The sequence below is a fragment of the Taudactylus pleione genome, unplaced genomic scaffold (genome assembly GCF_031769625.1).
Source record: "Taudactylus pleione unplaced genomic scaffold, aTauple2 ptg000560l, whole genome shotgun sequence".
Taxonomy (NCBI): domain Eukaryota; kingdom Metazoa; phylum Chordata; class Amphibia; order Anura; family Myobatrachidae; genus Taudactylus; species Taudactylus pleione.
This window is the reverse complement of record NW_028284962.1, coordinates 732,380-754,872: the sequence shown is the minus strand read 5'-3', so window position 1 is coordinate 754,872 and position 22,493 is coordinate 732,380. Positions and strand designations below refer to the sequence as shown.

The 22,493-nt window shown below is 40.5% G+C and overlaps 1 protein-coding gene across 1 annotated transcript; it reads right to left on the bottom strand.

The window, feature by feature from the left end:
* Positions 1 to 372: 372 nt before the first annotated feature.
* Positions 373 to 17,500, bottom strand: MKNK2 (MAPK interacting serine/threonine kinase 2). The gene is made up of 14 exons (XM_088452979.1): positions 17,409 to 17,500; positions 12,486 to 12,681; positions 10,319 to 10,406; positions 9,461 to 9,562; positions 9,224 to 9,321; positions 8,302 to 8,381; positions 8,142 to 8,215; positions 6,922 to 7,026; positions 6,635 to 6,690; positions 5,159 to 5,254; positions 3,841 to 4,035; positions 3,587 to 3,751; positions 2,635 to 2,678; positions 373 to 2,276 (listed from the first exon to the last, which is right to left on the bottom strand). The coding sequence occupies exons 2-14, from the start codon at positions 12,534 to 12,536 to the stop codon at positions 2,024 to 2,026; spliced, it is 1,407 nt and encodes a 468-aa protein (XP_088309105.1). The 5' UTR covers positions 12,537 to 12,681; positions 17,409 to 17,500; the 3' UTR covers positions 373 to 2,023.
* Positions 17,501 to 22,493: the final 4,993 nt, after the last annotated feature.

The following is a 22,493-nucleotide window of genomic DNA, read 5'->3' as shown; positions in this document are numbered from 1 at the left end:
AAGCTTAAACAGGGGGCACCACATCGTGCGTAAAAGTATAACAGTTTATTGCAATCAATAAACATTTTTATGACAGTGTGCATACCAAAACATGCGGTGATAGGAAAAGGATAGCCCGGCCGGTAACCCGAATGTCTTCAGGGACTTCTGCAGGAGTTGTTTCCTTTACATGATCAGAACGCCAAGCCACGACCCTACGCGTTTCATCATTGCACGTCGTCAGGAAGCCTCCTGACGAAGTCCGATGACGAAACGCATTTGATCGTGGCTTGGCGTTCTGATCATGTAAAGGAAACAACTCCTGCAGAAGTCCCTGAAGACATTCGGGTTACCGGCCGGGCTATCCTTTTCCTATCACCTACTATACTTACTGTGGTGGAAACCACATGTTTTGGTACGCACACTGTCAAAGATTTTTATTGATTGCAATGAACTGTTATACTTTTACGCATGATGTAGCGCCCCCTGTTTATGTTTTACTCTAAGAATTATCCCCAACTGGATTCGGGCATTATCTTTGGGGAAGACGACGGTTCTTATAGTGTGGGATCCGTGCCCTGGATTACATTTGCATATACTAGATCTCACAGAGGAGACAGAAACGCAAGGGGATTTGGGTGCATTCCCAGGACATTGGTACTGTTCAAAATGTTTGGACTAGCGCACTGATATACACCTGCCATATATATATATATATATATATATACACACACATACATATATATATAAGCACACAGTCACATACATATACGCAAATACATATTCAGGCAGATTTCTTACTTGCATACACAGATTTGCATTGTATTTATGTATGGAAAATATGTCTATATATGCAAAATATATATGAAATCATTCATAGATAGAACAGTGCAGCCTGTTTCGCCAATGTCACTGGTTTTCCAGGGTACAGGGGCAATGGTGCTCTGTAGTATGACACAAACAAATACAAAGCATTCGGTAGCATACAGTCCAACTTTCCAGAAACCGGAAGTGACAGTGAGAACCTTAGTGAGAAATAAAATATTTGAAAACCACAATAACCCTATATTTTTGTTTCCTTTATAACAATCTAATGCAAATATGAAAGGATTAAATTTGGAATATTCCAGTTGCAAGATGTTGCCTAAAAGATGTTACCATGATTACTAGCAGACTCCAGCTTCTGGAGTCAACCAGAGTGTTTATTTATTTATTTTTAAAGTTTTGTTTATTTTATTTTTTTAATCCCCTCTGTCCTGTGTCTGTTTAGGTTGTCCCAAAATCTTCCCAACACAGATTTGACGGGGCATAATGTATTGAGGGTGGTGGACTTGATGTTATCGAGGTTGTAGCAAGGTCCACACAGACTACAAATAAAATATAAAAATATCAGCCAAAGGGGAAACCAGATACAACCCTCTAACATTTTCTCATAGTCTGTACAAAGAGATATATAAAAAGCAATGCATAGCATATACATTTCCCTGTACTGGACAATGAAATGTTTTTTTTGTAGGTTACAGTGCCTTCAAACAAAGGCATTCCTGCCTTTTTACAAGAATAATAACCAAAAACATAATTCACCCATATAGATTTCAAAAACATGCACCTGCTTAAATGTTAGCTTCACCAACACCAACTCTTAGTACATGAATTTGATATGTATATGAAACTGTTTAAGGTATTATGGCCCCCTTTTAAAAAAAATTGCAAACAGTATAAGTGCCTTTGCCTCCATCCACTTCAAGTGATCAAGAGCCATACAGCTTTGACAGCAAAAGACAGATGTGGAAGCAAGGAAAATCCCAAAAGGATCTAGTGCTTAAAGCTCTTTGAAATGAGTGCACCTCTCAAACATTTCAATATTAATAAACCATTCCCAAATAATATGGAATTGCATTTACCTACCCAATTCTCTTTTCTATTAATGTCCCATTGCCTGGGAATTGAAGGTTCAGAAAAAAATATTCCCTCTGGGAAGCTAGTCAGTACCAGATGCTTAGTTGTGGATCTTGCCTAAGTAAAGGGAAAGCTGGACATGCATTCAGTCACTGACAATAAGGAGCGGTGCTAGGCTAGGAGGAGAGATGCCCCCTTTGCTTCCCTGCTGTCTCCTCTTGGCCAGCTTGGATTCAGATGGAGGGGAGAGTCGCATGGAGCAAGAGGTAGCTTTGACCACGAAGGGGCATGAGGCAGAGGAGTTTGCTCCTTGCTCTTCCTCTTCTTGCTCCATCAACTGGCGGTTCATTGCGATAGCTTCAGCGGCAAATGATGTCAGATCTTTGGCACTACTGTTCCTGTTAAAAAATGCACGCAAGTTCAGACTTCAATACATAGCCTAGTACATTCTTCAGGAATATTCATATATTTTGTGGGTCATAAACACAGTACTGAGCAGCAATGCAATGCTATTAGTAACAACTCCCTTTTAGCAGTTCTGTGTAGTCAGAACAATAAAATCTGGAATCTCATTGCTTACAGTACATTATTGCTCATTGTACCATTTTATTAATTAAGCCACAATTAATGAAACCTCCACATGTCAGTCTAGTGATGGCAGTGACACACTATAAAAGTTGTTACCTAACAGAATCTTCATTTATATATTTATTATGTTTTATTGCAAATGACCCTTAAAATGCAATTATAACTTACCTTTGGAGGATAATTGGAGTCGGGAGTGTATTATCTGGTGCACACTGTAAAGAAGAACAAAATGGTCAAAATACACAATGGAAAGATCTAATTAGGACACAAAGCAAACATTTTTTGTTTCAAAAACATTTAATTGTACATCCATTATTTCACGGTTTTGCATGTGATTAAAAGGATTTAACAGGTATGTTCCACAAGAGAGCAAAACATAAGAAAAAAAAAATCTAAAATATGGGTTTGTTCACATACACAGGTTGTTTTGCCAGATTGGTCATTTTTTTATAAGCTTTAAATTGTATAATTATTCAAAGCAGGAGGACCGGTTAGGTCATTTTAGGAGAATTTCCTTCTTTTTTCTCTCCTTGTGAATTTGTGGTTATTGAGCTCCTTAACGAATACTGAATAAAAGCTATATTTTAGATAATATTTTTCCCAAAGAGCGCCTCCACAAAGAGTTTTTTTCTTATGTTTTACGCTCTTACGTTCCGTTAACTGTTAAATCAGTTCATAGCAAATCCATCAGAGCATAACCAACACACACTACATCATAATTATCTTTAGTCTGGTGCAGGAGGATTTCCTTTCCATTATTTATGTAATGTAAGGGAGGTGATCTGCTCTACAAAAGCAAGTTGTGTAGAATGGCTGATGTATGCAGTTTTGAGTTTCGCAGGACAATATCAAAACGCAGGTTTAGTTAGTGTACGCCTGGCTGTACATTAAATAAAGACTCAAGAAATATCAGCAGGGGCAAGTTAGAGCAGAGGGCATCTGCCCTCGAGACTGCTAACACCAGGAGGGTTCAAATTAATTTTTATCATGGTTGTGAATTAGAAAAACATATTACTAGGCCACTGCTGTAAATCCCAATTCTTTCTGACTGGTGTCCCCTTATTTGTAATCAGTAATTATTCGTAATCAGTGCCCAGAGCAGAATCATTTTGTGACTTACCCCTTGTACCCATGGGTGTTGTAAAACTTGTGCTGCACTCAGTCTCTTCTTAGCATCTCGAAGCAGCAATTTGGAGATGAGGTCTTTGGCTCCAGAGGATATATGAGCCCAGTCTTTATCTGGGAACTCATATTTACCTTCCTGAATACTCACAAATAGCATATTCTGATAGTAAAAAATGAAGAAACATCAGAACAATACAGAGAGAAAAAAATGATTATTGCAGAAAAGCAGAGGAGTGCTCCCGCATTTACCTGACAAGCTGGGCAGGCCTCTCCTCTATCCCAGCCACAGTCACTTCCACAGTGCCCCACAAATGGTGGATAGCCACTCAACATGATGTACAAGATCACCCCAAGGCTCCACAAATCACACCGCTTGTCATATATCGATGCTTCCTCGTTAAATGCTTCCACCACTTCAGGCGCCATATACTCTGCAGAACCACACTGCAGGCACAGACACAAACATTACTCATGCTGCATTTAATTACATATATTCCAAAACAGTGGTGATTTTCGCAATAGGGGACACGAAAGGGAGAATTAAAGATATACCAGGAAGTCATGCTCCCTACTACTCTTGGATTAAATGTATTAGTTACTTAATAACAGTGTAATGCAATAGTAGTTAGCAGATAAGGGGTTAGCCTCCTTACAGGGTCACTTTCGGACATTGATGTTTACACTCCGGCCTTCAACTAGCAAACCAGCCTCTGGGCAAGTGCCAGGATACATTTTGCTTTCTGAGAATTGGCAGGGAGGAGAAGGTAGAAACGAGGGAGAATAAACCTCTTGGCAGAAAGTGGACACACACTAATAAAGGAGGTGGGGGGAATCTATGGAGGTCAAGGGCAGAAGCAGATCAACAAAATAAGGGGTGTAAATGTAAAAAAAGATTCCAGGAAGCCAAGCAAAGCATTTAGTTTCCAACTCATTACATGGACCTGTTTCAGCAAAGTCAGTCCTCTGACTGTCCAAGAGTGTAGGGTTTCAGGATCAGCTCACATGAGAACAGGTCTATCAATTACTGCATGAGTCATTCTGACCACCTTGCCCATGCCGATGATACAACCATTACTCATGTGAGAAGATACTTTCCATAGTGCTAATTTAATTCATACTACTTCATACATAGTACATTTTCAATTTGCATTAGATTTATTTGATGGAGATTTTGACCTCCAATTTGCATGATTACTTTCTAGCCCACCTTCTCTATACCTACTGGAGGCAGGAGAAGCTGATGGAAATAGAGCTGGTACCGGAAACCTCCAAAAAGATTCAATCTGGAGGTGGATCTCAGGCACATACGACTACTCCTGCCTCTACACAGCTCCCCAACACACTAGAGCTCAGATACATCTCCTCAGTGCAAAATGTAGTGACCCGCATGTGCCCCACACTGAATGGGAGTGTAATATGCCAAAATCTAAAAGACCCATAAACTATTCTCTATTTGTAATTACATTAGTTTGAAAATATATTTTAACATGATTCCTAAAACTTTCCTGTTGTATAAACAGATTTGCATTGATGCGATCACTGAAACCTTATAAGTTTGTTTTCTCACCGGAGTTAAAAGTTCTGGGGTGGATATAGGAGAGCAATCACTGTTCAGTTTGATCCCACTACCAAGGTCAAAGTCACAGATCTTCACTGGCGACACCTAGTAAACAATAGATAGAAGTTTTATTATTACAAGCATTAAATACATTATTACATGGAAAATAATATGAGTTATTCCATTTTAGCCTTTTACCAAAATATTCACAATCTATGTATATTCATAATCTGCTAATTCAATTTTGCATCTAGCTCAAGTGCTGGGGACTGGACACCCACTATTGTATCAGTGGAACCCCGACGCTTGTAAGAAGCAGCCTTTCTTGGCCTTCATTTAATTGGGAGGTTGCATGGAATTAGGAGTAGCTGCTGGAGATCAGTGTATCTCAAAGAACCAAGATACAACATGTGGCTTGAAATAAAACTCATCTCTCAAATGGATGGCCATGACGCCCACTTTAGGACCCCGCTTTTATTTATAGCAGAGCTAGATATCTGTGCCATCTATTTTCTACCTGCTGCCACCAGAGTAAGTGTCATTTAAGAAATAAATTGGGTAATTGGGTTGTGTAACCCGTTTTTTAACACAAAATGGAAAGCTCTTTTAATGCTATACATCCAAATTAAGCCTTAGAATTAACAAGATCTTATCATGTACAATAGTTTTGTACAATAGTTTTTGTTACTGTATTTTTTTAATTTACCTTCATAGTTACCATATCTAATTACATCCCCTTTTACAGTCCACACATAACCTCACACATTGTCTTTCTCTCACATCCTCATGACATTTGGCCGACATTCCTGTGTGACTGGATCATGCAGCCAACCAAGAAACTGTGCATTGTGGCTGGACCAAGATGCAATATATAGCACCTATCCTTGTGTATCAATGCCTATTTCCCTATAGATTGTAAGCTTGCGAGCAGGGCCTTCCTACTTATATATCTGTCTGTTATTACCCAGTTTTGTTCTATCAATGTTGACAATTGTAAAGCGCAACGGAATATGCTGCGCTATATAAGAAACTGTAAATAAATAAATAAATTTACCCTGATTGTATAGAGGTGCAGAATATAACACCATATGAATAAAAGTAAAATAATTATAAAACTTCTCCCTGATCCTTAAAACTAAACACGATAAATAGAGTATAATAATAAAATAATAATAATAATAATATGGGTCAGTCCATTGTCTGAGACTCAAACTATTTGACAGATACACTGGTTTCTCTTCAACGGTCAGTTCTAATTCTAAGAAAGCCATAGAAAGTTTGAATGCCTGACACCTCAGTGATCACAGTGAACAACATCTAGCAATATGAGGTCTTGGAAAGCTAAAATTCAACCTACCATGGCGGGGATCTGGTAAATTGGAAGTCTACCTGTTGCTTTTTGTAGATTAAGAGTGGGGGAGGTTTTCTGTAATTAAGACCCAGGCTTCTTATTGAAGTGAAATACATTTTTCCCCACACACTCACCTGATGTGGACTTTCACAGAGGATGTTTTCAGGTTTTAAATCTCGATGTGCTATACCTACAGAAATATAAATGACATGATTAAATTCCATCTAGAAAGTAATTTACCATGAATAGTACATCACAGAAGTAAGATAACCAATTCCTAGATAATAAGTCAGTCAAGTATTTTGTAAATTACATTTTTCCAGCAGAGATTCCTTCAAAAACAGGGAATATGGCAGGAGCCTGTTATGTTGCCCATTTCACTCGTTTTGGACATTTTTGAATACCGGTGTTTTGAACATACCTTTGTTGTGCAAATAGTTCAGTGCCCCAGCAATATCTCGCACCACAAAGCTGGCTTCTCTCTCATTGAAATGTCTGCGCCGGTGAATGTGATTAAGTATGGAACCTGTGAGCAATACGAATCAAACTTATAATGCTAATTTATACTTTTTTTATGTTACTTTCCACACCCCTTCTCTACATCAAACAAATTGTTTTCAGATTTCTTGAAATTAAAAAAAAATAAAAAATTAGAAACTTGTTTAAAGCAGCAATCCCACATGTCTTTTACTTTAAGTAGCAAGTTAGGTATCTTTTAAGCATGCAACTGATAGCCTTCAGCTGGGTACACACTAGGGCGATGATTAGGTCGTCCAGACGATCCACCATGCTATTTTATGATTGGTAAGTGCATACACACTTGCCAATCGTCGGCCCAATGGGTTGTGGCTGACATCACAACAGGGGGGGGGGGGGGGGGGAGGCATTTACATGTGCCTGCCCAGTTGAGCTATCAGTCACTGGCGGCCTCTGCAGCAATACACCCATACACACAGCACGATGTGCCGATATGTCTGAACGACGTTGTTCACAGACATATCGTCCGTACAGTTTGGACGACGGAAACGCGATATATCGGCCGTTCAACTGAAAGTCGGCCAGTGTGTATCCAACATTAGCAGTTTTCAAATCAATATGTCAATATGCCATGTGAAGGAAGAGTGTGGAGAAGGAGAGGGAGGGTTTTATAATGCAGAGAATCGTTAATACCCCTTTTACACCAGAGCAAAAACCTGGATCTACCCGAGTCGCAGCTCAGTGTAAAAGGGTCCCTGAATAATAACCCGGGTCAAGTGACCTGGCAATCCAACCCAGGTAGCTACCAGGGTCAGACCCAGGATGGACATGGTAATGGAGCAGTGTAAACGACGCAACCCGGGTTATCCGACCTGGGTCATGCCTAAAATGAGCTGATTGGTGGTTGTGGAGCAGTCACCTCCCACTTTTTATGACCTCTCAAGTTTAGCAGGGCAGACCCAGGCTCAGTGTGAACGTGGCTAAACTGAAAATATCCCAGATCGATGGTGCTGTGTAAACGTTGTCTGACCTGAGTTGGAACCATGTTTCAAAACCCAGGTCGGACCCGGGTTTTTGGTGGAAAAGGGGTATAACAGAAGCACGAAGAAATAAACAAGGAAAATTTGCTTTAACATGAGGAAGAATTAGGTATATAACACTCACCACCACACATCTTCTCAAACACCAGGTAGAATTTGTCCTCTTCCTCAAAGAACTCTATTAGCTCTAGGACATTGCTGTGACAGACAAAACATGTGTTATAAACTTTATGTCACTCTTTTTAATGGTAAACAAGTCAAATAAGTGTAAACTGCACTCTCACCTGTGGCCCTGACATTGATATAGCATTTCCACCTCCCTGAAAACTCTGTTTCGGCTATGACCAGGTCGTTTTTCAATAATCTGATATAGATTTCATTGTTAAAATAGAAGAAAAATAAAAACAACTAAGTCATCAAATCTTAAAAAAAAATGCTTTCACATTAAAGCAAGGACTAATTTCTCTTTAGGGACCAGTAAGGTAGTGCAAGTTTTATTATTGTAAGTCTAAGCTATGCCCAATATATTTACATTCAATTAATTAGAGCTGCTATAAGCAATACAATGATTTGTAATCAGTTTTTACATGGACTGCTACTGAAATAAGTTTTAGTGCAGGCCAGCATCAGTTCAAAGCCCTGCTAATGCAATACTAATAACATTGTTCATCAGAGCAATAAAAAGGTTAAATTATTCAACATTTCATAGAAAAAAGGAGGGTAACCCAGGTTGACATGGTCAAGTGATCATCAATTCACATTGTGAACTTAATACTTGTGGGCATAGGCAGCTATTTTAAAAGGACCAGTATCATCTAAAACATTATGATCATAGAGCACCAGCATAAAATCAAGGTCACCATATGGCTGCAAGTCAGACTGGGGATAAGACAACACTATCAGTGATACAAGAGCTATACTCTGTGTATGGACAGAATCAATTATAAAGATGACCTATGGTGGAACATTACTCTGTTCATGAGGACTGTAAGTGGTCCTGGATTCTTTCTTACACACAACTGCTTGCTGGTCAGTTATTTAAAAAAAATTCCTTATGCAAAGGACTATACATATTTTAGGTGGGGTCCTCATTTAATTACAGAGAGATGTATTTGTTTACCTATCAGACAAGGTGAATAGCAATGACTGTTTACAAGTGGTGACATTTAAAGTGGAAAAGAGGAACTTAAAGACCCAAGGACTCACCTTCACTGCGTATTCTTTATTGGTGATTAGGTTAACGCAACTTTGGACTCTGGCATAAGCGCCTTCCCCAAGAACCTCTTCCTGTAGATGGTACATGTCTATAGAGATCATATATAGAAACTCTGATTATTGCAATGCACAGTGAGTCCTAGGGACGGCACAACAAAGGGCTTTAGCTTATGCAAACTAAAACAGAAACTGTTAACTACCCATCAGAAACACATCAGTTATACTGACCTTCAAACCGTCCAGTGAAGCTGTCTGTTGCCCTGCATCGTTTTTTCTTCTTTGTTCTTTTCTTGGCATCAGGAATATCAATGGGAGCACTAGAAGGCATGTCTATGAGGACAATGGCAACAAAAGAAGTACTCATGAATCAAGCTGAAGTCACATCTCTGTGGAAAAAAGGTCATTGCCTTTTACATCTAGTGCCCAACAGCTTTGTCATTCCCGAAACCGAACCCCTAGTACATCTACACCAGTGGTCTCCAATGTTAATTGAGGTGTGAGCTACTTTAGAAAAATGAAACCTCCTGAAGAGCTATTAAAATTGTCGAAAAAAAAATCTGGCTAATAACCAAACAATTGAAGGTAATTTAATGGAAAAAAAAAAATGTTTCATAGAAAATAAAATGCATTTAATTATTACAGTGATATTGTTGTAGTTTGTAAATAAAATATAAGCACAGGCACATTTCACTGTTGATTACCGGCTCCAAGGAGGTACTTGCAATAGAGGAGCAAAAGATATAGGCAGGGCTGCTGTGTGATTTTATCTGGCAGGGCTGGGAGGGAGTCACTCACTCCGCTGTAGCGTAGAGGCAGTGGGTGGAACCACGGGGAAGCATGTCAGGTGATTGCTGTAGAGGCTGCGGAAATCACCTGACATGCTTCCCTGTGGCTCCACCCATGACGTCGATGCCATGGAGGAGCACACGTCAGAAGTTACTTCCTCCTAGTTGACTCAGCAGTACTGCAGCTAGGTGAGCTACCAAAATTAAGACGCGAGCTAAAGGTTGGAGACCACTGATCTAGACTAATAAAGGATTCCACACTAATACATTAGCTCCATAGTCTGTAGCTTGCAGTATTTACCAGGACGTGAGGGGCAGTCGAAATTGAACACGGACTCCATGTTTCTGGACTCTACTCCATAATCTACCATCTCAAAAGGGTTTTGGCCCTAAAACAAAGCAAGAGGAATAATTGTCTTAGCTAAAAAAAAGCCTTTCTACCTCACATTATTCCAGCAATACAAAAAGAAAACTTGAATGCAGGTTGCGTCTTAGGACAGTGCAATACACTGAATTAGTGCATTATCATGTTTTGGTAAAAGATACAGATGCTGCATTGCATGAAAGCTATCCGCAGAAATGGAAAATTTAATTTTTTCCAATGACTTGAAAGATGTTTATTTTTTAATGCATAAACCTCAGTTACATGTATGGAAAAACATGTTTCAGTATGTAGCCTTGGATATCTTCACTCCCTTAATAACAATGAACCTTCTCAAAAACATCTGCACATGAAAAAATAATAATCTCCCCAAATCTGTACCACAATACACACTGGATCTATCCTTGCCCATGATACACAAGAGGGATATCATGCTCTAATTTCCAGTGAGAAGGATTTTTGCCAGGTTAAATAGAAATGTAAGTGAATACAAAACAACTATTTAACAATACAAAATTAAACTGTTTTATCACTGGGAAATATATTGGATAAAACCTGATATGACTTTTTTTTATTCATTTCAACCAACTCATAATGGTTTTGCTAAGAAAAGAAAATCTAGGAAATGTGCAGAAAAACAAAATATATATTTACATGGGGCAATATACTGTATATATATATAATAAATGATTGCTAACCAGCTCTGAGTTGAGACAAGTCTGGGGCATGTCTTACAAACTTCCTCTGCCTATAACTCCACCTTCCCTCAGTCTGCCTGGCAACAAGTTTTATTTTAAAAAGGGGGAGGTAGTTATAGACGTCACTGAGAGGACGAGCTAAATGCAGCCTGAAACATACACACACGAGGTGGCCACTGGGGATTTTGCAGCATATGAGGCCACAAACACTTTTTTCGCTGCAGAAGGATCATATTCATACTCAATGCCTCACGAACATCCTGCTAAATAATATTTAGATATAATTATATATGACTACATATATAATAAACATTTCAAAAATATTTCTAATCCTCTTAGTTGAATGTAAGTTTTAAGAGAGAAGAACTGTATTTTAACTTTGAATGATAAATGTACTCTAGAAGTGTTGTTTACAGTTTATTAAAAATGTTTATACATACAACAAAAATAGCTACAAAATGAAAAAAAGGCTTTTAACATTTTCTTATTGCAAAATGACAACACACAATGCATGATTTTATTCAAGTTTTCCTTTACCAAACTGCTTCCACTGTGTAGGATGTGATTTAATGGTACAGTAGTACATTTTGACATTTTAAATCGAAGAGATAACCTAAAAGTTATGATTTGAGCATATGGATTGCATTACAATAAAGGCACACATCCACTAGACGATTAAATTGAGCGACTGAACGATAGCGATATTGTTATCGTTCAATAATCGATCGCATATCGCTTGAAAATCATTAAGAAAAATGTCTAAAACGAACAGCGATGCGCGCTCCCGCTGGTCGTTTAGACATCTATCATCGGACAAATATGTTGTACAACCTGACGATAACGTCAGGTTCAGCATGTTTGCAGATGATTGATAAGCCTGCACTGAACGACTGCTCATTCAGTGTAGGCACATCACAGACTGACAAACGACTGCACAATGTCGTAATCGTGCAGTCGTTTGCCTGTCTTCTAGTGGATGTGTGCCTTAAATGTCATAGCAGATGCCTCTGAGGGACAAATAATATTCTCAGCAGTTTGTAAGTATGGACACATTTCTATGTTTTGCTACAGATATTAAAATACATATTCTTCTGAGCATTAAATCATACAGAGCCAGTTTCTACCCTTTCATAATTAGATATACTGTATAAATCAATATAAAAGCACATTTATTTATTTTCATTACACTGTTATATATACACATATTACAGTTAAGTGATCCTAGCTGCACACTAATTTATTTAAATGACAAACATTTTTGCATGTTATTGATATACACACCTTGTGCATAGTTTAGCCCAATTTCATGACAAAGGTAATATCTAAAGTCAGGTCATCTATCTGTTACCATTATGACCTCTGCATTTCAATAGTGCACCTCAACTCACCTTAAAGGAGCGATGGAAACCTTTCATTTCAGGGGTTTTTTTCTGTACCATTTTTGTAAAAGAAATTCTAAAATTTAATACTGAAGTATAGAAAATGTCAAAACAGTAAGCTATCGTCAGCAGAGAATTTAGGGGAGACTGAATAAAGAAAAAATAATTTGGTGCAGTGAAGATCCCAGATGGCTGGAAAGAGACCCTGTGAAAGAGAGAATGATGGATTTAGTGACATGACCTATATAAAAAAAAATAGCTGCTATGCTTTGTGAAATAAATGTATAAATTCCTAATTTTCTTAAAAAATTCAAGATAGCAATATTCATATGTGGTGACAGTCATTTGTTGTCTGTAATGTATATTAAGAATAGCATGTGCCTCATGTTCTAGTGATATTACTAATATTTAGTGAACTACATGTTCATGAATATTGGTTCTGCCCACAAAATGGCTGCCCCAACTGTGTGTAGGTGATGGGGTTGTTAGGATCTCTTCTTTGTATGGGTAGAGATGACATTATGGTTAAAATAAGCAATTAACAATGTATTGCCACACAAAACAAGTCTTAAGAAACCATTATCTTTGACATATTTCCAGGTTTCGTGCCTACCCATGAGAAAGACGTACATCCATGCCCCCAAATGTACACATTCACAATAGTGTCTGAAGTATTCAGTAACACATAATATGGTATATGTTGTACAGAGAACACACTTTCTGCAATGCCTGCTCAGTGTGAGTAAAATAACTCCTAGACAAGTTATTATAGATAATTGTATCTGAAATCATTTATTAAACTGCATTCCTAGGCGTAATCAGATCAAGTACTAGATTACACAGCATAACAGTGACTCCATCAGCATATTATAGTCACTCTTTAAAGAGATAACCTCTCCTGAAGCAAGTGATTCAAATGGGAAAAAGTTGAGGAAAGGTTCTAAACTGTAATGGTGTGTACACACGGTACGATAAAAAGGCACGATATGAACGATAACGATATCGATCATATCATTATCGTTCATATCGTGCATATTTTGGTGCCTTCCAACCCACCAACGACCACTGATGCACGGGCACATATGGACGATAATGATATCGTCCATCGCCCGTGCATGCAGGCCAACCTGGTCGATATCGACCAGGTTACATAGGGACCCGCGGGTCGCTGGCCCTTCATTGGTGGGTTGGTGGTGTGCTAGAGGATCGCTATCAATCATCCAGTACACCGGGAAGGTGCAGGGAGATCGTACAGCGATATCGTTATCGCTGACGATCGTCCTGTGTGTATGCACCATAACTCATTCATTGCTCTATTCCAAAAAAAACGTGCCTCTGCAATGCAGGTATGCAGATTAGCAACAGTATTTCACAGACCTTATTAACAATGTGCATTTATACTTGCCAGTAAAGCTATATATTTATATGGACCTTTCCTAAAATGCATCCAAATCCCCCTTCCCTACTCCCGGGCCTTGGCTATCAAAGGCTTAAATACATGTCCTGACAGAGAAGTCTTTATTGCCTGCATCACTTCTGTGCAGACGTTTGGGTGGATAGGAACAAAGCACTGCAGGACTTCTGCAGCACAGATCACTCACTCTCCCAGGCCTTATACACTTTACAGGGAATGGAGTCAGTCAGGAAATCACCCACAAGGACATGGTGATATATGTGAATGGGTTTCCCTTGCAGGACTTCAGCAGAGCCAGGAGATAGTGGGAAAATAAATATTTTCAACTAAGGTTTATTGGCTCTTTAAGATTTGATATCAGCTGTCTAAATAGTTTTCCTCCCACAATTAGGATAAAGTGCACTTGATAAATTCTGAAACCTAGACTATAGAGCTAATGAAACATTTGGCCATAAGTAAATAGGTAACCACTAATGCTACATAAAAATATGGTAAAATAATAAAACAACCTTTATTATTGCCTATCAGCTATCCCCCCCCCAAAAAAAGAAAATCAATTTTCAGATGTATGCACGTTCACATTTAACATAATCTTAATTCACTTTTATCAAGAGACCGCTCTATAGGTCTCATTCATAGATAAAATGTATCTATATAATAAACATTCTCAAACCTATGACTATGCAGCCACTAGCATTGTATTTTTTGTTTAACGTGCATTTCTTGCCAGTGTTTTGAGGTGGTTAAAGCATAACAAAAAAAGTTGTGTTCAGAAAAATGCGACAAACTGCAATGAACTATAATGCTAGTAAATATGTAAAGAGTGTACAGTAACATTACAACCAATGGATTCTATTGTCAGACTGTTTACATGCAGTGTAATAATGTGCAGATGCTAGTACAACGCATGCCACTTATACCCCTTTTACACCAGAGCAAAAACTTGGGTTATTGCTGGGTCTACCCGGGTCTCAGTTCAGTGTAAAAGGGTCCCTGAAAAAAAACCTGGGTCAAGTGACCCGGCAATCCGACCCAGGTAGCTACCATAGTCAGACCCAGGATGGACCTGGGTAATGGTGCCGTGTAAACTGCACAACCCGAGTTATCCGACCGAGGTCATGCCTAAAATGAGCTGATTGGTGGTTGTGTAGCAGTCACTTCCTACTTTTTATGACCTCACAAGTTTAGCAGGGCAGACCCAGGTTCAGTGTGAACGGAGCTGACCTGAGAATAACCCAGATCGATGGTGCTGTGTAAACGGTGTCTGACCTGGGTTGGAACCATGTCTGAAAACCCATGTCAGTCCCGAGGTTTTGGTGGAAAAGAGGTATTATACAAGTGTGTATGAAGCCTAATAATATCATTAGGAGCTGCGTCACTTTTCCTAATTGCATGAATTAAATATATTATACACATTAGAAAAATCTAGTAGGCCAAAATGTTATTTCTATGGCCTAAGTTAGTGAGTATAATACCCCTTTTATACCGGAGCTAAAACCCGGGTTTTTGAAGGGTTAACCCGGGCAGCTCCCTGGTGTAAAAGGGGAGAGAGTTGGATCGCCGGGTCGAGTGACCCGGCAATCCAACCCAGGTAACTAGTAGGGTTTAACACGGGCATAGCCCGTGAAACCCTGCTGTGAGAACAGCGCACTCCGGGTCACGATGACCTGGAGTGCGCTGCTAGCCGGCCGATTGGTCCGGCTTCAGTGGCACTTGGAGATGACGTCATCTCCAAGCGACCACTTTCACTCCGCAAAAGCCGGGTCTATGCAGACCCGACTGCGGTGTGAGCGGCGCTGACTCGGGAATATCCCGAGTCGGCGCCGGCAAAATTCCGGGTCTGATCCGGATAGGAACTTTGTTCCAACTCCGGGTCAGACCCGGAATTTAGGTGGAAAAGGGGTATTAGTTACAGTGAAATGAGCAAGGGACCAGGTCACTGTTTGGAGAGTAGCTGAGTTGGCTAAAAGTTAATACAATTTGACAGTTGCATTCAAAATTTTACATTATTTTTTTACAAAATACGGAAAACTTTTGGTTCACGATCATGCTAGTTTCTTTATAAATAAAGCTATAAGATTCTAATAACTAGTTTATGGTAGATTGGTGACCCTCTCACTCATGTTCAGAAAAGATGTTTATTTTTAGCCTAATTATGCAGATTTTGAAGCCTTTTATTAAAATATACAGTGGGACATTTTACTAACTTACACTGTCATTGTGACCTCTCACAATCTAAGTGGTTTTGTGTGTATATAATGAGAACAAAGACCACGATCATAGATATATTTAGGTAATAGATATATTAACTATGATATTCTCTTTAAAAAAAAATATCTGCTTTTGAATACTCTGCTAACAAAGGCAGATAACTGAGTGCTTGATTGATTCATTGATTGACTGATTGATTGTGATTGGTGGGGCCGACTTTCACAAAAATACAGTAGTATGTGATAAGCAACTTTGACATATTCTGACATTTAAACCCAACATTGTTTGTATCAATTACAGATAGTCTTTTATAAAAACAAAATGGATAATATAAGTAATATAAATACATATCTTACTGCAAACAACAAAATGAATAAACTTGCTACCGCCAACCAAAGTTGTGTGGAACTTTCTGGTGGCATGTAGACTAGACATGGGTTAACCATGAACGGTATTGGTAACTGAATACATTGGCAAATCCATCATGTTCTGCTTTAATTTAAAATGCAAAACACAACAAATCTATTTACAAGCAAAATAAACGAACCCTAATCTCTAACAAATACTACAAAACCACTGCGATCATTGTATCCAATAACCAATATAAAGTGGCGAGATGGTGAGCGCACAGGCACTGATAGAAAGCATTGAAGGGGACAAGCCAGGACAAAGGGATTTTGCTTGGAGACGTGGAGTAGGTGATAGGGTTAAACATACTCTGCTGGTTCCATGTCCCATGCACATTACTGTAGAGAGCACACCCCTCTTCTTGTCGCCCATTTTATGATCCCCAGGTATTAGAAGGGGAGGACTCTCAGCCGCCTCAGCACTGTCACCAGCCACAACACAATGACCTCATTTGCTGCATCTGCAAAGGCTAGATCAGCGACACACAGTCCAGCGCTGGCCAGGGGGCACAACAGGGGCATTCCACAGCACTATAGGGTAATGGCCCATCTGTAGCTGCACACAGGCTTAACATGTTTCCGCAATTGTATTATTATAAGCTCACCAACAGATCAATAAGCTGCTGCGTACGCTGTAATATAATACAGACATCAGCCAATGTCATGTTTACCGCATAATGCCTCCAAAGCACTTGTGCCCATGTACAATTACACAGCACAGGATCATCTGAAAATACAACCACTTGAATTACCAGTAATAAGACATTAATCAACATCTGAATCGATACATGTACATTAGAAGTAATGCCAGGGCAGCACTGCACCCCAAGACTGCAGAGGGTCAGTATCCCTGCAGCCTCACTGCTGTGCCCTCCAGCATGTGCTCCGCAGCATACATACCTACAGGGCTCTGCAGTGGAGGGGGCACTGCTCGCAGCCTCTGAGACTTCCACTGCTGTTTACATGAGAGGGCTGACTCCTACCCTACCAGCTGCCTGCCTTATATCATTTCCCACAGGCAGGGGGTGTGCCCAGAACTCACATGATGGAGGATGTAGTGCTGCTCGGTGCTGACAGTGTGGCAGGGAGGGCTCTCACATGATGGGGCAGACACTGCCTCCTCCTCTGTACGTGCAGCTAATCACTGCCCTGCTCTTTCTCTCCCTGCTGCCTCCCAGTTTGGCTGCTGCTTCCAGACCAGTTTTAACCAACTTAGCAGCAGCTGCAGCTCCTCCTTCTTCCTGACATGAAAACATATTGCATCACACTGCCCTCAGCTTACAGCAGTGCTCCTGCTGCAGGAAAAGTCCGTCTGTAACGTTGGATAACAGAGATAACTGCTCTGGCCTCTGTGCAAAGTATCAAAAGAATAATTTGATGAGCATACGTTATGGTCAAGCACAATGAGGGCAAAGAGCAGCCTGTTCCTTATAGTGGTGTACATAGTGGCACCCTGTGGCAGCTCTTCAGGCAGCAGTCAATGTAGGGATACAGTAGAAAACAATAAGTGTTGCTATGAAAGTGTCACTTTGTGTACCCTGTTGGGACACGACATATGAATAAAAGTGATACAGTACTATTAGAGAGGTAGTTGCACTATCTCATTTGCCACCTCAGGCAGCAGAAAATAGGCACACCTGTATGTGTGATGCTGTACATAGCACCTAATGCATGATAGCACATTTTATTTCTGCAGTAACTGAATGTTCTGTTGACCTGTATTATATAGAACTGTCTCTTCCAGCCTTTCCCTTTTGCACTAACAGCATTTGCTTGTTATACTAATGTTTTATTTAAATGAAGCATATTTTCACCTAAGACTGGAATTTTAGTTTGGGGTGGAATATCAGAAATGTTATCCCATCTCAAAGTTTAATTATTACTGTACCTGTTCTTCTGGTTTCCAGCATCTTGTGTTCACCTGGTGCCACTCTGCTGCTCCTGGTACATGATAGCACTGTGGGCCTAATCAGAGATTGCCCAATGCCGATAGTTAAGGCCCCCATACATCAGCGACAGAGATGTCGTGTCGGCGGATCGGTTAAATACAACATAATGGATTACACAAATTTGGCGATCACGATCAAAAAATGATCGTGACTGGCAGATCGGTGAAATTTAACATGTAGAATTTCACAGATCCTGCGACAGATCGACGAAACATCGATGTCCGCCGGTCGGCATTTCCGACCAGCGGAACGGCGTTTCCGATTGCAGGATTGCAGCAATCCGTCTCTGATGTATGGGGGCGTTTACACAGATTGAGCAATTGTTACAGTAGCCATTGCGCATTAATGAAAGACGTACAGTGCATGCACAGCGATTGGATTGTGATTACGCTCTCACAGAGAATTCACTTGCAAAGTGAATAACAGGTAGTCATGGGGGGAGGTCCGCATTTGGGGGAGGTCACGTGGATGTGGTTAAGGAAACGCATGCGTGTCTGACCGCTTACATGGCGTTTCATGGGCGCACATAAATTAGCCATTGCAATCACCTTCACATCATAAGAGCTCTCAGCGTATCAGTAGAGACTCAGGCCCTCATTCAGAGGCGGTCGCAAGAAGCGACCGACCAGGGTGATGGTCGCGATGGTCAAGACCATCGCGACCATCGGGGCTTGCGACGAGACCCTAAGGTTGGGTCTCGGCAACCGCAAGCCCCAGGGAGCTTCCTGCTCTTATCGAGTACCACTGACATCACTGCTGATGTCAGTGCGGCCGCCCACAAAACGGCAAGCGTTCCGTCAGGAACTCCTCCGTTTGTGTAGCCACCCACCTGCCCCGCCTACAAAACGGGCCGAGCTGTCGATCAACATCGACAGCCGGCCCTTTTGTAGTGAGCTCCGGAGCGAGAGAGTTTCTCTCTCGCTCCGGGGCTTGCGCACGTGCAGTGCAGCGTTGCGTATGCGCAGGACCAAAACATCGACCCGGTTGCGAGCGCCCAGCGCTTGCGGCTGGGTCTGAATGAGGTCCACAGTGTATGCGGCAGGTCATACGTCACTCAGAAGCTGCGTGACTGTCTGAACTGTGTCGATGTGCCCGATGTTTACGTTGTTGCATGTCTACGGACAGATATGAGAAGCAGCAGTGGGTGTCCTTATGCTCGGGTAAGCTTAGGAAAACATTAGCATGTTTTCACTATTGTGATCCGTAAGAGATTGCAGTTGCAATTGCATTAGCGTAAATCTCGGAAACAGGCACTGTATTACTTGTAGGTATCACTCCATTTATTGAAAAACAGGCAAGGTCAGCAATAGCGAGGAGCCCACCTGGGATTTTTACTGCCAGACAGCATGTTGTTACTGCCAGTGAAGCAGACAGAAGATTGGTGTTATAATCACATGCAAGATATCAGTGGAAATTCAATGAGATTTTTTTTTCAGGGACATGGTATAACTTCAGATATTCCTTCAAAACTACATTTACAGCTTCAGTAGAATTGCCCCTCAGCTTTTTGATTCACAAAAATGGAGTTGCAAAGCTAATGCTTTGAAAGAATAATTGGATGCTGTACTAAAATATAAAGTAGTGATACTGATAGTGATATTAGTGATACTGGAATATGTGTTGGAAACAAGGAAAGATTCTGCAGAACCTTGGCTAGCTTAATACACTAAAAACTTACATTTTATTAGTGCAAAAGCAGAGCTGTATTAACAGCAGGGCAGCTTGGGCAATTGTCAGGGGCCCACACTCACTGGGGGTCCCCCACACATAGCTATATTATTACTGTGGGGGGACACTATGGTATCAGTAAACTGGAGGCACTACACAGTAGTGGCATCATGGTCAGTGAAAACTGCTGCCAAAAATAGTCCTCCCAGCATGCCTCAAAAAAGGTGTGTGGCCTTGTGGAAGGGATGGGGCCTCGCAGGAAGGCTGTGTTTTCTTCAATCCGGTGGCATGGCTTTGCTGGAAGCCCCCGTTACATCACTCTGTTGGTGTACCCAGAATTCCCGAAGATGCTGGGCTACCCCTAGAGACCGTGCCTGCACTGCCGGCTCCTCCTCAGTGAAAGGAGCCGTGTGCTGTACGATAATGTCACAGTGCAGTACCCGGCTCTTCGTCACTGTGGAGGAGCCAGTATTTTGATGTCACCCCCTGGAAGGGTGACACCCAGGTGCGATCCGCAACCCCATTGTGACGCATCTGAAACTATAGTTTGTTTAACACACTTCTGGTGTTTGAAGTATTTACACATTATACTAACACTGCCAGCATATCTTAATGATAATTTTATTGGTAGTGGCCCCCACAATGTATTTGCTCTGGGGCCTCCACAAACCTTAATCTGGCCCTGTGCAAAAGGAAAACCTTTGGTACCATGTTGTAGTGGTGCTCATTAGCTAACTTGCCGTGATAGTGCCCATGTCATATTTACCTTTTTATACATAACTGAACTGTTATGTACTCAAAAAATGGGCGTGGAATATAGTGTTTTTAAGAAATGTTGTTATTTAAATGCAGTACTTCTCCTAAAATACATATATGTGTCCCAAATGACAAGTCTTGGAAATAAGTGCTATTGTCAGAGCTGAAGTTGTAAAAGTCTTCACTCATTTTGAAATTAATCATCATCATCATCATCCTTGGTGACTGTTGGTGGCCAGGAGATATTGACAACTGTCCTTGAAAGAGTGGTTTTGTTTGACCATATCATGGTACATGTAACTGTGTCCTGGAGACTCCTTGAAGTTTATCATGTAGTCCATCATGTCAGCTGGAACTTTATGTAATGAACATGCACAACCCTTTCTCAAAATGCTAAAATGTAGAAGGACCTGGCAGCAATGTTTTATCAGATTACCAAAATTTCAGGCAGAACTCCTATTTCATGTATCTAAATTTATATATTAAATTGTAAAACTTAGCATAATCATTTAATTCCATTAAATTGTAGAACCAGCATAATATTTTAACGGAGTTACCCATTAAATAGTTTTCTATATATAGGTGTTTAAATCAGTTTCTGCAAAAGTGTGTTTTTGTTGTTGCTATGTCTCTGCTGGTCAGCTAGATTTGGCCTCATTGGTCTTTGACTTCAGATTTATTGGTTTCTCTTAAGGTGCATACACACGTAACAATTTTGTAACCAACGATTTTCTGGCACAATTTCTGTCAGATTTTCTATCACATTTTCTGTCACATTTTCCCTTGAAAAAGTGAACGATTTTTTGAAGTGTAATAAACAATTTTTACAACGATGAACAAATAATGTTCCTTCCCTTAATGAAAATCTGAAATGAACTACAAACTACAAACGGGAGCGAGCTTGTACGATTTTCGTTCATCGTTATAACTCAGAAACTGAACGATTTTTTGAACGATTGAATGATAACGACGTCATTAACAACAAATCATTCAAAAAATCGTTACGTGTGTATGCACCTTCACTCTGTGGTCTTTGGGCCTGATTCAGAGCCGTTCGTTAACAGCAGTACGCTCGTTGCGTTCCGATGTTGAGTAACCGCGCATGCGTCGGTGTAACACTGCGCATGTGCGTACGGCAGATTGCGAGCTTTTTTTGTCTCGTTCGTCAAATAGCGTACAGGAAGTGACATGTCAAATGTGATTGACAGAACAGGGCGTTTTTGGGCGTTGACGGGGGTGGAGATTGAAAAACGCAGGCGTGGCGGGGCGTTTTTGGGGCGTACATACAGTATCAGATGCGAACGTCAAATGTGTTCGTACCAACTCATACGTCACTGGATGATCCTCTTTCCCTTCAAAATGCTCGCACAGCTTAGGGTCTGGATTACTCGACCACATTGGCGATGGCCTTCTCCTCCGTCCCGGCACTCTACGATGTTGCATCGATTAATCACGGCTTGTCAGAAAAACAATTAGTGTTGGATTGAAAACCGGCTTGGTATGTGTTTTGAAATCAGTTTTTTAGGTTAGCACAAAACCGTACGCAGGTGGAAATCATAGCTGCTAATGTCAGGATTACACAATCAATTTGCGTACATTTGTGGGGGTTTAT

Coding starts and splice junctions, on each gene's coding strand:
- MKNK2 (XM_088452979.1), bottom strand. CDS start 12,536: ATGGTACAGAAAAAAACCCCTGAAATGAAAGGTTTCCATCGCTCCTTT. Junction 9,322..9,460: donor CTTCACTGGACGGTTTGAAG/GTCAGTATAACT, acceptor TGATCTCTATAG/ACATGTACCATCTACAGGAA. Junction 2,277..2,634: donor ACTCCAATTATCCTCCAAAG/GTAAGTTATAAT, acceptor ATTTTTTAACAG/GAACAGTAGTGCCAAAGATC.